A 15,885-nucleotide genomic window follows, 5' to 3' on the forward strand; every position below is an offset into this window, starting at 1 on the left:
AGAGGGTGTGCCTTCATTCCCTAGAGACCAGGGGCTGCTCCCCAGTGGGGCCTGGCTACACCCTGAGCAAAGGGGAAGCCCAGCAGGAAGAGACAAGGTAGAAGTCACATGAGCCTCAGGACATCTCTGGGAGCCCTGCCACTACAGTAACGACAGCACGATTCCTCTGTCTCTGGTATCACAGCTTTGAATCCTTGCACACATGCTGTCGCAGTTGATCCAGGAGAGGAAACAAGTTCGGAGAGGTGAAGTGACCACCTCCAGCTTTTGCAGCGAGTTAATGGGACTAGAGCCCAGAAGCTGAAGGATTTTCGTTCCCTGCTCTGTGCCACGGAGTCTTACTGCTTTCCCTACCCATTCCAACTATTTCCCTGACCCCAGCCATTCCAACCCAGGGGAGCGCAGGTCAGGGATGACCGGAGAGGGCCCCAACCAGTGCTATGGAGCTGAAGAAGTTCCGGTCAGTACAGCCCATGCCAGCAGGGGTGGAAGAAGAAGGGAGGGCAAGCAAGCTGAGAGATGGGAGTTAGGAGATGAACAAGGGGACAGAGACCTGGGGTCCAGAGGGGATGGGAAGCTGGCCACACCTGGCCTGCCCTACCTGCGGTGTCAAATCCCGGATGAGAGAGACTAGAGGGTGGGTCCAGACAAAGACAACGTCTGTAACATGGGAGCAGGGCTTTCTGCCTCCGGAGATTGGATCCAGGAAATGAAAACACTGGTACAAAGTGTTTCTTTAGGAGGGAAAGGGGTCTCAGGTCCGGCGCCTCACATTTGCCAGGATCTGTGCAAATGTCTCCTATACATTTTTCTCTAATCCATACAACAGCTTGACGTGGTAGACCTCACGACTCTCATTTCACAGAAGGGGAAGCTGAGGCCCACTGAGGCAGGGGACTTGACCGAGGCCACTCGCCTGAGGGGCTTACAGCCAGTCTGCCGACCAGGAAGCCCTCTCCACTTCCTACTTTGCAAGGCTTTTCACTCTTCAGGGGCCAGCCCCTCCTCTCCCCCATGGCCCCAGTGCTGGCAGCCCGGTGGGCCTGGGGAGGATCCCGGGCAGTGGTGGGTGCTGCTCGGATGTGAACACGGGGTCTTCTCTCCACAGACAACGCCCTCAAGGGCACTTCCTGGCTGGAGCAGCTGCCACCCAGGGTGGAGGGCCGGCCACCAGAGCCCAACTCGGCAGAGCATGAGGAGGCTGCGCCCCAGGCCCCTGAGGGAGCAGATTTGGCCCCTGGCACCCCTGCCTCGGATCCCACCCCCACCCCCACCCCCACCACCAGTCCCCTGCCCACCGAGCCACCCCCACGCCCGGAAGTCCCCAGTCAAGGTGAGTAAGCCTCACGGGTCAGCAACTACTGCCCGTAGGCCAAATACAACCTGCAGCCTGCTTTTGTACAGCCCTTGAGCTAAGAATAATTTTTACATATTTTAAGGGTTGTTTAAAAAAAAAGAAAATGAAACAGAAATATGTGGTCTGGAAAGTCTAAAATGTTGGCTATCTGATCTTTGTAGGAAAAGCCTGACTACATTTACAGGGAAACAGATAGTGTTCTCAGCAAATTCTTCTTAAAACATCACCTAGAATCCCATCATCAAATCCAGCAACTATTTTTACTTCCCAATTTCTTCTGTCCAGTCTCTGGCCCTGTTTTTTATGTTCATGTTTGTAGTTTCAGCTCATATCTTAGGTAGAAATCTTCCTAATTAAGTCATTGAGCCCATCCTTCTGGAGGGCATCTTGGCTGCCTGTGATAACAAGCCTTAAAACCATCCCCTACTTTGGTCCATGTGCATCCCACTTCTAGGAATCTTTTCCTAAAGGATTCATCAGATATGTGGACAGCAGCTACAGCTTAACTGGTTTCCTTGTGGTCTATTTCTAATGTCGGAAAACTGAAAATAATCTCAAAGTCTAACTGAGGGGATTGGTTAAATTAATTCAGTGGCACAGCTGTCTGGCGGTCTGGTGGAACCTTGAAATCACATCATTAAAAGGCCATTTAATGATGTGAGAGATTGCTCAGTGGAGGGAAAAAACAGGATACATAAAACTGTATATTCAGAAGAATGATGGTGCTTTTTAAGTATTTCTGCATGACTGTACATGCAGAGAAAATAAGAAAAGGAAGGAAATACAACATGTTTAAACTTTTCTTTGAATAACAGAATTTTGAATGATTTTTATTTTCTGCCTTTTCCTTTTCTGAATATTCTGTTTTCTACAATGAGGGGACATTGCTTTGATTATGAAGAAAGAAAAAATAATAATAATGCTACAAACAAAATCTCAGAGGGGATTTAAGAAAGATTCAGATAACATTCCCAGGACTGTTGCTTTGGCTCAGGGCCTGTGGGTGTGTGTATCAAATGCTGCGCCCCTCGCTCCCCACAGGCAGACAGGCGAGCTGTGAGGGCACCCTCCGGGCCGTGGACCCCCCTGTGAGACACCACAGCTATGGGCGCCATGAGGGAGCCTGGATGAAGGACCCCGCTGCCAGGGATGACAGGATCTATGTCACCAACTACTACTATGGAAACAGCCTGGTGGAATTCCGCAACCTGGAAAACTTCAAGCAAGGTGGGGGACCCCTGAGACGGGAAGGGGGGGCAGGTCTGGGGAGCCTAGAGAGGGTTCCCCTGGAGACATGGCCCTTGTTTGCCTTGTGGTATCCTGTGGTCCAGGCTTCCCCAGCCTGGCCTAGCCCTGACTGGTCAGCCACCCCATGAAGGGGAGTCTAGGGGCACCCCCTAAGTGGAAACTCTGAGTACTGTTACCCTTGACAGTAAATGACACTCGCGAGGGCAAGACCACGTCCATCTTGTTTGCAGCACTTGCTGAGTGCTTATTATGTGCTAATCACCTGTGTGTATCAACTCATGGTATCTCCATAACTCCACGAGGTGGGGGGTTATCACCCTGTCTTACAGGTTAGCAGAACCCCAGGCCTTACTGGAGCTTCAGGTCTGGACAGGGAAGGGCAGAAATTTTGTTATCACATCTGGAACATGATGGGGAGAAAGGGTCAGTTAGACATGACCTGCCCTCCAGAAATGCACAATCTGATGTGTGTGGCAAAAGCTTTAAGAAACAACTTGGATATGGTGCTCGAGGGAGGCCTTGGGGCTGTGGGAGCCCAGCCTGGAGACCAGGGAAGACTTCCCAGAGGATGTGATGCTGAGGCATTCCCCAGGCAGACAGGATGGGAAATGGCAGTCTAGGCAGCAAGAAGGGCATGGGCAAATGCCCTGGTATCATCCTGGCCTATGCTGGTCCACAACTGGTAACCTTGAACCCTCTGAGCCCCCATTTGCTCCATGGCAAATGGGACAATGTCTTGAAGGGGCGAGATAACTGGCCCAGCCCCAGGCCCACAGCTCACTCCGTTTCCATTGCTTGCTGGTCCCTGGGATCAGTTGAGGCTTTTTCCCAGAGGCTCTGGTGTAACCATCCGCCCCCTGCACGCAGGCCGTTGGAGTAACATGTACAAGCTGCCCTACAACTGGATCGGCACAGGCCACGTGGTGTACCAGGGCGCCTTCTACTACAACCGCGCCTTCACCAAGAACATCATCAAGTATGACCTGCGGCAGCGCTTCGTGGCCTCCTGGGCGCTGCTGCCGGACGTGGTGTACGAGGACACCACGCCCTGGAAGTGGCGCGGCCACTCGGACATCGACTTCGCCGTGGACGAGAGTGGCCTGTGGGTCATCTACCCCGCCGTGGATGACCGCGACGAGGCGCAGTCCGAGGTGATCGTGCTGAGCCGCCTGGACCCCGGCGACCTGTCAGTGCAACGCGAGACCACGTGGAAGACGCGGCTGCGGCGGAACTCCTACGGGAACTGCTTCCTGGTGTGCGGCATCCTGTACGCCGTGGACACGTACAACCAGCGGGAGGGCCATGTGGCCTACGCCTTCGATACGCACACGGGCACCGATGCCCGCCTGCAGCTGCCCTTTCTCAATGAGCACGCCTACACCACCCAGATCGACTACAACCCCAAGGAGCGGGTGCTCTACGCCTGGGACAACGGCCACCAGCTCACCTACACCCTCCATTTCGTGGTCTGAATGGGAACCTGGGGTCACAGGAGAGGAGTGGCCATGGGCATGGGGGCTCTCCACAGCGACTCCTGCAAGGGACTCCCTCAGCAAATATTTACTGGGGGCCAGGCCCAGGGATAGGTGCTAGGCAGGGGGCTTAGCAAGGATCAACCTTCCTTAGCACCCAGTGGAGTAATAATCGCTTCCACCTGCAGAATACTGTCAAGAGCTTCACGTGCACTAACCCGCTTAATCTTGACACCCTTGGAGGTAGAGGCAGTTAAGCCCATTTAACAGATGAGGAGACTGAGGCCTCAGTCTGGATCAGGCTAGCCCACTTTACAAATGAGACCTGACCATGCTCTCCCCTACCTCCAACCCTCTCCCCTCTCCCCTGGTTTTTCTTGTCCTCTCACGTCTGTCTCCCTTCCCAGGGGCTACGTGAAACCTTTGGGACCAACACACTAGTGTTGGGTGGAGGCCGGCTCTGCATGCCATTCCAGGCCCCTGTTCTGACTGAGCTGCTGGTGGCCCTGGGGCTTTGGACCCTTTGGCTAATGTCCTTGCTCCTTGCCTTTGGCCAGCCCCCCATCCCCACCCGCTGTCTGACCGCATTCCAAACCTCCACAGTCACCCAGCCACTGAACAGAAACCACACCCCAAGAAAAAAATACCAGCCCCCCTTCCAAGACCCCCTCCCTCTGTACTCATTTTTATTTTCTCTTATTCTTCATCAGCGCCGTCATTTGTTTCTGAGGCAGCAGCTGAGAAGGCTGCAGGCAGCTGCCTGCCAGCGCGACTCTACCAGAGTGGGGAACTGGGCCAGGCCCTGGGGCTCCCTCTCCACCCAGAAGTGCTGACTCCAGCCACATACCCAGGCTGTGGGACCTCTCCCCACTACCTCCCAGAGCCTTTGGGCCGGGGTCCACCTTGTCCTTTCTCTTTGGGCTTTTGAACCCACAACCTATGTGTACTCAGGGATACTCCAGGTCTGCCGTGAGCAAGACCCTAAGCCTGAGGCTGGGCAGTACCAGGCTGAAACAGGTTTCCTCGTTCTTGGCAGTCCTAACCTGGTCTTTAGGTGAGCTGGCCTGGGAGACGGTGGGGAGGCTGAGAGCTGGACAGCCAGCACAGAGGAGGTTTTGGACCTTCTGGTGGCAGGGAAGAGCCAGGGAGTGGAAGCTGGGAGGGAAGGAGAAAGGGGTCTGTGGGTCAGGCTTTTCCTGGCTTCAGAGATATTGAGGCCAGGGTGCCCGGAGTCCAACTTGGGGCTGAAAATGCACAGGTGGGCTCCCCTGAGCCTCAGTCCTGGGCAACCCAGAGGATCAGACCTTCAGGTCTGTCCCTATATGCTTTGAACAACATTTTTAGAGCTGGAAGAAGTTCTCCAGCCTGACTCCTTGCATCAACAAAGGAGAAAGGGCTCAGGGCCACTCGGGGAACGGGACACAGCCGACCTCCCTCCAGAAGGGCTTTGTCCAAATCCTTTATTCTCCAGGCTTGGAGGCACTAGGCCGTAGACCACCCAGCACCCAAGCCATCCCAACACGTTTGAAGGGTATTTACAGCTGATCTCGACACAACCCCAGACCCTGCTGCTTTCATTCAGTCCCCATGCCAGCTCCCAGGTGTCTGTGTATATGCCATGTTGGGAAATTCAGCTGCATACCCTGGAGTGTAAGGAAATGCATTTTGTGCAGAATACACTTCTTTCAGACATTGTCAGGTGACGTTATTTTGTTTAAGCTGTAACTCACCCCCGAAATAAAGGGGAATGATGACGCCCAGCCGAGCCAGGCCTGACTCATAGTAGCAGACTCATCCAGGCGCCCCCACCCAGCGAAACTCCAAGGGCTGAGCATACAGACTCTTTGGGGGCTGCAAGTCCCAGCACTTCCCTTGGCCCTGGGTGTGGGTCTTAGAAGACTCAGTGCTTTGTGATATCACAGCCCAACCATGTGAGAAGTGTTCAGGCTCCTCTCTTCCCATTAGTCTTAGAAAAGGGCAAGTTAAAATGGACCGATTTTGAAAAAGGACAAGCAAAATGGCTTTCTCGGGGACAGGATGCTGGTTGCAGCCTCTAAACTTTCACTGATCCCCTTCTGCTTTCAGGTCCTTGTATGTGGGTTACGTTGTAGGTACAATTATTTTCCTCATTTTACAGGTAGTCAGACTGGCGCCCAGAGAAGTTAAGTGGAGGCAGTTAAGTGGAAAGCCAGGTTTCCAAATCAGGTAATATGCCGTGAACATCAACAGTGGGCTAAGAAAGTCATATGTTTATCTTCACAACAGTGGAAGGTATATACTCTGTGTGTGCCCATTTTACAGATGCGAAAACTGAGGTGAAGGGACTTACCAAAGCAAGCAGTTTACTCTGTAGCAGAGTCAGGTTTTCACGGCTGGTTAGTACGTGTTTTTTGTCAATTGTGTATCTCTCTCGCAGCAGCTCCAGAATTAGTGCTTGTTTCTTTTAAACCAGTGTAGCCAAGCCATGAATTGCATCTGCATAGGAGACCCAAGAAGGAGGTTGGGGTCCGCTCATAAAGAGCCTTGAATGCCAAACCAAAGAGCGACTCCCTCCAATCATGTTTGGAATGAAGTCGAGTATAAAGGAAAGGAAAGGAAATTCTAAGACAATTGGATTTTGTCTTATCAGTGACGGGAGGCAGGGAAGAACTTTTTTGGTGGGATTTACTATGTTTGACGGCAGGTACTTAAAGGAGAGAGCCAGCTTTTCCTGCCGACCTCGCTGTGAAGGCAAAGGAAGCCGTCTCTGGTGTTTCTGAACAACATGACACAGGAAGGGGCTTTGACTGCTACCTTTGATTCCTCATGAGAGAGTTCTAGGCCTTAATACTTAATTTGCTCTGTCTGGGGAGAAAAGAAGGAGGCCTCTGCCTTGGGAGGCAGCCCTAAAGGTAAGGCTCAGGGGGTGGGATGGGGTTTCCTGGGAATGACTTGAGGGCTTCTGAAAGCCGGTTTGTTCTAAAACATCTTTTCCTCCTTGACGACATTGGAAACCACTCTGGTGACAGGAGGACCCGGCCCAGGATGGTTGTCAGGGAGCCCTGGGTAAGGAAGGGTTGGGAAGTCCTAGGTTCGAATCCAGCTGTGCTTCTCACAGGCTTCACATTCGGGCAGGGTAGGGACTGTCAGAGGGGACAGATATCAACTCCTTTTTATGGCTGAAGACTTGCAGTTTAGTGAGGACACAGGGCAGCTGGGGGCCCAAGCAGTGCCCTCCGAGAGCTAGAAGGCGCCTTTACCTACAATACCACTAATGCACCCAGGAACCCCATGGATGGCATTACTTTCCCCCATTACAGGGGATGAACCTCAAGTTCAAAAAGGTTAAGCAACCTGCTCAGGGTCACGAATCTAACAAGAAGTATAGTCAAGAGTTGAACCAGTTCTGTTTTTACACCAAAGCTCAAAACTAACTGTTGTTAAGAATTTTGTAACCAGTCCGTTTTCTTCTTTGCTTTGGCTACTGGGAAGCTTAAAGTCGAACTTGAGATTATTTTTAACAGTCGCTGTATTGAGTCTCCTACTGGACTCTGGCTTCATTCTAGCTTTCTGCTTTTGCCTTTACCCCGATCTCTTTATTATATTGTATTTTATCTATTTTTGTAAATTGCCACAGTATCTTTTTTTGCACCAAGGTGGACTGTACCGAAATAAATACATGATCAAAAGTTTGATTTATAAGTCTTGATTAAATGTTATGATCTGCATCCTTACTGTAACACAGACATTTAATAACTTTAAAACAATACTTTAGATTGCTATGAGAATTGGCCTTGTTACTGGAAACTGATCTGGAAAATGAACTAGGGCAGAAGAACCCAAGTCAGGCTGAAAACCAGGCCCTTCCCAGGGGAGAGGAGAAGCAAGCCATTCCCAAAGGTACAGACATCACCTGCAGCCCCCACCTTTAGCTGCAGAGAGAGAGAATCCCAGATTAGGGGACATGGGGCTGAAGGGAAGGGAAGAACAAAAAGAAATGTTTTCCTGGGAAAAAGGCAGTATTGTGGAATCAGGGAGGGGACCCTTGAGCATCACTGACTGATGTTTCTCAAACTTCAGTCATCCACGTGACTTGTGTCACATTTCCCTTTACCATCTTCAGTATGCTTTATTATTTCTTTTTTCGATCATTTCATTCTTTTTACTAATTTTATTTCAAAGGGAAGCTTTATAAGCTGTTAGCGAAAATGAAAACAAAAAAATCTTAAAAAAATCTTTTTAGGGATGAACTTTCTTACAATAGTAAAAGATAGCCAGTGACCACAAACACAAGGATCAGAATGTGATGCTGAGAACACGCAGTCTCGCCAGACACCGTGCCTGTGAAGCAGGCCCAAGGTCTTTGTGTAAAAAGTAAGATTAGCAAATGTTCAGGAGATGTAAAGGGCAAACGAGCAGAATGGGGACATGTCCTTGATGTAATCAGAGGGATGAGATTGAAAGAGAATAGCTTCTCCCATATGACTTAATGGCCTTCACATGGTGGCTTAGGTACCTCCAAGGAGCAATCAAACCACCGATGGGTGATTTGGATTTAGACTGGCTTCCCAAACACACACATACACGCACTTGTTCAGCCCGGTCCCCACAGGACAGACAAGTCAGAAGCACAGTGCCTCAGCCATGGCAGAGGCTGACGGGGACACGTCCCTGTCACCACTCAGACCCCACTGGGCCCGAGCCTAGTCCCAAGCAAGCCAAACATGGCTGGGTTTTAGGTAATCTGGACCATGACCTCCCACTCTGGCTCCTCACCAGCACCAGTCCCATCTGTTCTCCGCCCCATCCTCCCCCAACTTTGCATCAGCTTTGCGTTACTCTCCCCAGGACGGTGGTCCCTGCACCTGCACATGGCCGCCTCCCTCTGGTCATTCAAGTCTCAGCTTCCCCAGGGAAACCGTCCCTCAATGCTGAGTTTAAAGTTGTTCCCATCACAAACTTCCTTGTATCTTCACTGGCAGGTATTTATTAGTGTTCCTTCTTCAGGCCTATCTCCTGTCCCTGGAGTCTGAGTTCTATGAAAGCAGAACTTGCTCTCTTCTTGTTGATCAGCACCCAGGAGACCCCAACAAATGTCTGCAAATAACTGAGTGATCCATCTCAGAACCTAGAGTCAGGTTCCAGGCAGGAATCTCTAGAGTGTAATCTCAGATCATTAAGGTTGGAGAGCAGATGGGATATTTCCAGTAATTCTCTCCATCCTGAAGTTCTATGAAAATGAGAAAACCCATCTTCAGGGGAAAATACCTGCCTAAACACTCCACCCTGGTCTGCAGCCAGACACTTGGCCAGCAAAGAAAGCTGTGGTGTTTCTGTCGTCTGTGGCAATAACACTCTCACATGCCAGACACGCAGCTCTGAACCCCAGTTTAGTGTTCAGGGCAGCTCAGTGGCCCACAGAAGCAAGAGACTGTAGAGCTCAGTGGGCTTGGGGGCCAGACTGACTTATCTCTGACCCTTACCAGCTTGCCTGACAAGTCTTGTGCAGTTTTATAAACCCTGAACGTGATGCCCCATACACTGTGGGCATTCAGGAGGCAGTAACTCCTGTTAGCATTGTGACCAGTTAATTCCCTGCTCAGAGGATCTGCCAGCTCTTCCAGCAGAGAGCTGTGGGGCATCCAATGTGATTGATGTCTGTGTGCCAGCCTTGGGGGCACCAAGCTGAGCAAGTCTCACTCCTCCCCTTGGGAACCTGCTGGGAGGTATGGAAGCTTTTCGTAGACGCATCACGTGGTGTACTTGGTGCTTTGAGAACCAAGAGTCTTTAGGGGCTCCCTGTGCCTTGCCAAGGAGTGGGGCCTGCTCCTGGAGCCATGGAGGTGCCAACACCTCCCAACCTACCTCCCAGTCAGAGAGTGAAGAGCCTCCTCTGGTCCCTTTTTGATGCTCTCCTGAAAGGGGATGACCTTCTCCTGCCCTCTAGATTTTTTCACTAGGACTTCAAGCCCTAGAATTTCCCCTTCACCGAGTGGAGAAGGAAGAAATAACAATAACCGTCTATAGGAACTACACCGGCCGGGTGTGTGCTCCGTGCCAGGCTCAGTTGCCGAGTCTACAGCATCATCTCATTGAATCCTCCCCGTGACCCCACAGAATAGGTACTTTTGCTGTCCACGCTTCACAAATGGGGAGACTGGGGCACCGACTGCTGTGTAAATTGTTCAAGGTCACACAGCCATGAGGACCAAGCTGCAGCACCACCCCCTCAAAACACCACACTGGTGGTTCTCACACCCAGCTCCCAGGACTTCTCTGGTGGTCCAGTGGCTAAGACTCTGTGCTACCAATGCAGGGGGCCTGGGTTCAATCCCTGGCCAGGGAATTAGGTTCTACATGCCACAACTAAAAGATCTCACATGCCACAACAAACATCAAAGATCTTGCGTGACCCAAATAAGAGCTGGCACAGCCAAATAAATATAAATATATACATACATAAAAAGCTTTGAGAAAAAAATCCAGTTCCCATCAGAATCACTGCTGGTGCCCGGGTGCTACCCCAGACCATGGTCCCTGGGGGCGAGGACTGAGACCTTCCCAGAAGATTGTGCCATGGGTGTTGGGGGCCCCCTTGTCCTTCACTCTCCCATTGCTCAGAAGGGGCACCCCAAGAGTGATGGGGTGGATCTGTCAGTTGCCAGGCTGCACCTATGAAAGCACCCTCCTCCGGCTGCCCCAGAAGAACAGCAGAGGGAGCAGGCCTTAGCCTGGCGTGTGGGCCATTTCTCCCCAACAGGGCGACTATGAGTGGGGGTGGGGTTCCTGGGGCACAGAGCACAAAGACACCCTCTGCCCCCAGGCAGTGCCCAGATGCTACCCTACCCACCGGGTCCAGTCTGAACTCTGCCCACATCTGGGGCCAGTCCCTCAAGCCCCTACATTCCAACAGGGACTCTGTGAGGCAGAACAGACAGGGCTTTCAGGATGCCTGCCTGCCAGGGGGTATGAATTATTACCGAGAATTATCTGCCATGAGCTCAGGGTGCCATTTCACGTGCCAGAGGTTGGCTGCCCTGCCCTGGCCCTGGCTGCTTGGCTCCGGGGCCCTCATTCCAACTGTGCAAGGACAGAAACTTTATTCTCTCCCATGGCAAGAGGCCTCCTCCCCTCACCATCTGTGCAGCACCCCCTCAGCGATCCCCACACCCCCACCCAGGGGCCAGGGCCCCCCTTCTCCATGGCTCAACACAGAGCAGATTAGATAGGGTGATTCCAAAGAAAAGTTTCCCAGGTCTTTTTAAGCCAGGGATTTTATTGACAGGGAAAGTCATTGTTACCAAAATGTCCCATCCCAACCTGGCCTGGCTCTTTTGCACGAGGCCTTGATGGACTTGAACAGCTGCTGCAGCTGCAACAAGCTTCTAGCGGAAGGACCCGAGGCTGTGGGGGCCAGACAGCCCTTGATTTGAATCTCAGTTTGCCACCTACCACCTACCACCTGCAGAACATGGGCACTCTACCTGAAATCTCTGTTCTCAATTTCCTCATCTTTAAAATGGGAATGACAACCTCGATCTTCACAACCAGGAATGTTGCGAGGTTGAAATGAGCTAATGGACAGCAAAAGCACTAAGTGGGAACACAGAGGGTGCACGGCAGGGCGAGGCACGGAGCACCATGAAGGACCTCGAAGACTGACTTGGGCGCCACTCTGGGTCTGATCACGTGAGTTGTCAACAAGTGCCAGCATATCCTCAAAACTGATTGTCTTCCTTGCCTTCTCTAACAGAAGAGTGGGGAGGGCACATTTCTTTCATCCAGTGAGCCCACTTGGATTGACTGGCAGTAGTCGTCTATGGGAGCTGCCCACCTGGCCCAGGGCAAGGGAGGACAGTGAAGGGTTAGCAAGGTTTGCCATGAGAATAAGAAGTCTGGCTGGTGAGATATATGCTGTGTTTGCTGTCTCTGTTATGGAACAAGGTCTAAATAGAACTCCTCACTATTTTGGCCTGGATTTGTGTAACAGCTCCTACATTGATCTTTCTGCTTGTTGTCCCTTCCCACCCTCTGATCTTCAACTTCAGTTGCTAGAGTGAATTTTCTAAAATGAAAAGCTGACCATTTCACCCTATTACCTGTCACTGTCCCACGGCTCCTCCCATTGCTCTGAGGATCCCAGGGGTGGCTTTCAAGGCCTCCATTCATGTTCCCAGCCCCACCCACAGCCATTCATTTCCAAATATCCCAACCGGAAGCCCCATCGACCTGCAGGCCTTCAAGAACCGAGATGTGAGGATCTAAGGCAGCTTGGAAAGTCAAACCCCAAACCCTGTGCCCAGACTCACAAGATCAGGTTGAGATCAGGGACAGCCAGAGATTTCACTGCATTTGCCAACAGTGAGTTTAACGAACCGGAGGGAGCTGGTAAACTTCCAATGAACCCTGAAGTGCAGTTTAGCAAAGCGGTCACCTGCTCACCCCTAACCACACTGATGGGATTAGTTCTGCGTCACTCCTGCAGAGGGGAATTTACCCGGCTCTCTTTTCCTGATCGCCCATTCCAAGACAAATCTTGGCAGCCAGACACAGGGTGGAGGCTTCCAGCCACTGCTGTATCCAGAGATTTCTAGTCCAGGATCCAGGCATGTATGAGGACCCTTATCCCACAGGAGGCCATTGAGGTTCCTCCTCATTCCTTCTCAGTCCTTGCTATTCCCCTGAAGGCAATCAGATATTTCAATCTTTCAGTTTCACAAGATCCCACCCTACACTCCTGCTCTGGTCAGGTGCAGAGATGAGCCTTGGTGATTCAGCGATGGTGCAACATGAAAGTATTCAATGGACATTGTCAATGAGCTGGACAGGAAGGGTTGATGGTCAGGAAGCATAACCCACACCACATGGCTGAGGAATGAGGAACTCAAAAGCAAATCTCCATTTGTTTCTAGAAGATTGGGATGTTCACTGAAATACTAGGGAAGAGTCTAGACTTGCTCAACAGGCAAGTATATGAATGAGTTCCTTGAGGGAAAATAGCTTCTTTAAAGAAAAGAATCCAAACAGGTTTGTTTTTTCTTTTTTGTCTTCAACTTTTTAACTTTGAAATAATAACAAAGTTATGGAAAAACTACAAGAATAGCACTGCTGCTGCTAAGTCGCTTCAGTCGTGTCCGACTCTGTGCAATCCCATAGACGGCAGCCCACCAGGCTCCCCCGTCCCTGGGATTCTCCAGGCAAGAACACTAGAGTGGGTTGCCATTTCCTCCTCCAATGCATGAAAGTGAAAAGTCAAAGTGAAGTCATTCAGTCGTGTCCAACTCTTAGTGACCCCATGGACTGCAGCCCACCAGGCTCCTCTGTCCATGGGATTTTCCAGGCAAGAACAGCACAAATAACTCCTAAATACTTTTCCCCTGGATTCACCATTTATTCATATTTTGTGACATTTGCTTTCTCATTCTCTCTATAGAGAGCTTTTTTTTGGACATTTGAGAGTGAGATATGATGCCCCTTTCCCCCTAAATATGAACATTCACATAACCACAGCACAATTAGAAAAATCAGGAATTTAAGCATTATACAATATTATACCTAATCTAGAACTTTCTTGGTGGCTCAGACAGTAAAACGTCTGCCTACATCACGGGAGGCCCCGGTTCAATCCCTGGGTCAGGACGATCCCCTGGAGAAGGAAATGGCAACCCACTCCAGTACTCTTGCCTGGAAAATCCCATGGACGGAGGATGGGACCCTGGTAGGCTACAGTCCATGGGGTCGCAAAGAGTTGGACATGACTGAGCGACTTCACTTTCATTTTTCTTTCACTTTTTCATACCTAATCTACACTTCAGTCGTGTCCGACTCTGAGCGACCCCATGGACTCCACCACGCTCCCCCATCCCTAGAATTCTCCAGGCAAGAACACTGGAGTGGGTTGCCATTTCCTTCTCCAATGCATGAAAGTGACAAGTGAAAGTGAAGTCGCTCAGTTGTGTCCAACTCTTAGCGAACTCATGGACAGCAGTCTACCAGGCTCCTCCATCCATGGGATTTTCCAGGCAAGAGTACTGAAGTGGGGTGCCAGTGCCTTCTCCGACCTAATCTACAGGTCTTATACAAATTTGGTGAAGCTTAGGACAATTTTCTCCAGATCAAGATCCAATTCAGAATAACACGTCGCATGTAAATAAATCTCCCTTAATTCTGGAATGGATCTCCAGCCTTTTTTGTTTTCCATGACATTACTATTTTTGAAGAGTACAGGTCATTTATTTTGTAAAATATTCCTGGACTTTGTCAAATACTTCCTCATGATTAGTTTCAGGCTATGCATTTGGGGCAGAGATGCCACAGAACTGATACTATATCCTTCTCAGGACGTCGTACTGAGAAGCATGTGTACTCAGTCACTTGGCAACCCTGTGGACTGTAGTCAGCCAGGCTCCTCTGTCCATGAGATTCTGCAGGGAAGAATACTGGAGTGGGTGTCATGCCCTCCTCTATGGGCCCTTCCCCACCCAGGGTTCAAACCCACATCTGCTTCATCTGCTGTATTGGCAAGTGGATTCTTGCCACCTTGGAAGCCACCTAGAGGCCCCATATTAAGAAGCACTTCATGTCCATTTGCCCTATTACTGGTGATGGTTACCTTAATCACTTGATTAAGGTGGTGTCTACCAAATTTACCTACTGCACAATTATGATTTTCTCTTTACAGTTAATAAGTAATTTGTGGGGGAGTACTTTGAGACTATATAAATATTTTATTTCTCATCAAACTTTCACCCTCTTAGCATCTTTATTTTTATCTATATTAATTTCTCAGATGATTGCAAAATTGTGACAATTTCTATTGTTATGACTCAGCATTCTACTGTGGAGAAGAATCTACAGTTATAGAAACATACAGGGGATGATGAGCACATAAATTCTTATCTTATTCAGTGGGTTATAATTAATCATTATTATGATTTACTTGCTAATCAAATTGTTGCAGATGCGGCCAGTGAGAACTCATCCAAGGTGGTGCTGTGTCATTTGGATGTGTCTCTCATATTCACTGAGCAATTCCCGATTTTCTGACACAAGAGGGAAATAGACTCATCCTATATTTTCTCTGGTCTCATGTAGGAACCAGCCATTTCTTCTAGGAGCTCTGGTTCCCCTGTGGAGGCTGATATTACGGTACTTAGAAGGTAGGAGCTGGGCACAGCTGGGCTCACTGTTCCCAGGGTATCACTGCTTCTCGGTCTTCTCAGTGGATAGAACTAGGAAACGCATACGTATATAAATATAAATCCAAGAGTTCAGACCGATGCCTCAGTTCCAATCATTTCCTGAATGTACGTCTCTTCCACAACAGTGAGAAACCTGGCTCTCAACATGCTTAATACATTTCACCTTTTACTCAGTCTGCCAGTACACAGAGACTAGTTTCAGAATTAGTCACTGTGAAAAAGAAGACCATTAGGTAAAGTTCAGTATTTGTTTGCAGTTCTTTTCATGTTTAAGCTGAGAGTATATATCAAAGTCGTGTGTTCAAAAGTTACTTGGGGTGCTTGCTTCAGCAGCACAGATACTAAAATTAGAACGATATGGAGATTAGCATGTCTCCCGCATAAGGATGACCAAAAAAATGCCAATTGAATTAGTCCTTTTCCACCTCAGTGTGGTTTGTTCTTCATTTGAAACATAATTCAATAAATTATAAATACAGACATATTTCACTTGAGATTTTTTCTCTCTATGGCTTGTTTCAGTTCTCTTATGAGTAGCATAACTAAATTTTCTTTTCTCCACTTTTTTTTCAGCTTGTCTTATTGTTTTTGTTTTAATAAAGGAAATTAAGCTTTTTACAGTAGTGAA

The 15,885-nt window shown here is 49.7% G+C and overlaps 1 protein-coding gene and 2 non-coding genes across 3 annotated transcripts in view; all 3 read left to right on the forward strand.

Moving 5' to 3' along the window:
• The window catches only part of OLFML2A (olfactomedin like 2A), a 28,657-nt gene extending 20,906 nt beyond the window's left edge, over window positions 1–7,751 (forward strand). The window contains exons 6-8 of the mRNA XM_002691603.6: window positions 1,109–1,333; window positions 2,399–2,584; window positions 3,473–7,751. Coding sequence (XP_002691649.2) covers window positions 1,109–1,333; window positions 2,399–2,584; window positions 3,473–4,077 — 1,016 coding nt within the window. The 3' untranslated portion in view covers window positions 4,078–7,751. The remainder of the gene's footprint in view (window positions 1–1,108; window positions 1,334–2,398; window positions 2,585–3,472) is intronic.
• A 2,578-nt stretch (window positions 7,752–10,329) lies between these two features.
• TRNAG-ACC (transfer RNA glycine (anticodon ACC)) lies at window positions 10,330–10,402 on the forward strand. Its single transcript has one exon. It is a non-coding gene; the product is annotated as a tRNA-Gly (tRNA).
• Window positions 10,403–15,574: 5,172 nt separating this feature from the next.
• LOC112448901 (U6 spliceosomal RNA) lies at window positions 15,575–15,679 on the forward strand. The gene has a single exon (XR_003037363.1). It is a non-coding gene; the product is annotated as a U6 spliceosomal RNA (small nuclear RNA).
• Window positions 15,680–15,885: the final 206 nt, after the last annotated feature.

This window comes from Bos taurus, chromosome 11, assembly GCF_002263795.3.
Source record: "Bos taurus isolate L1 Dominette 01449 registration number 42190680 breed Hereford chromosome 11, ARS-UCD2.0, whole genome shotgun sequence".
NCBI classification, from domain to species: domain Eukaryota; kingdom Metazoa; phylum Chordata; class Mammalia; order Artiodactyla; family Bovidae; genus Bos; species Bos taurus.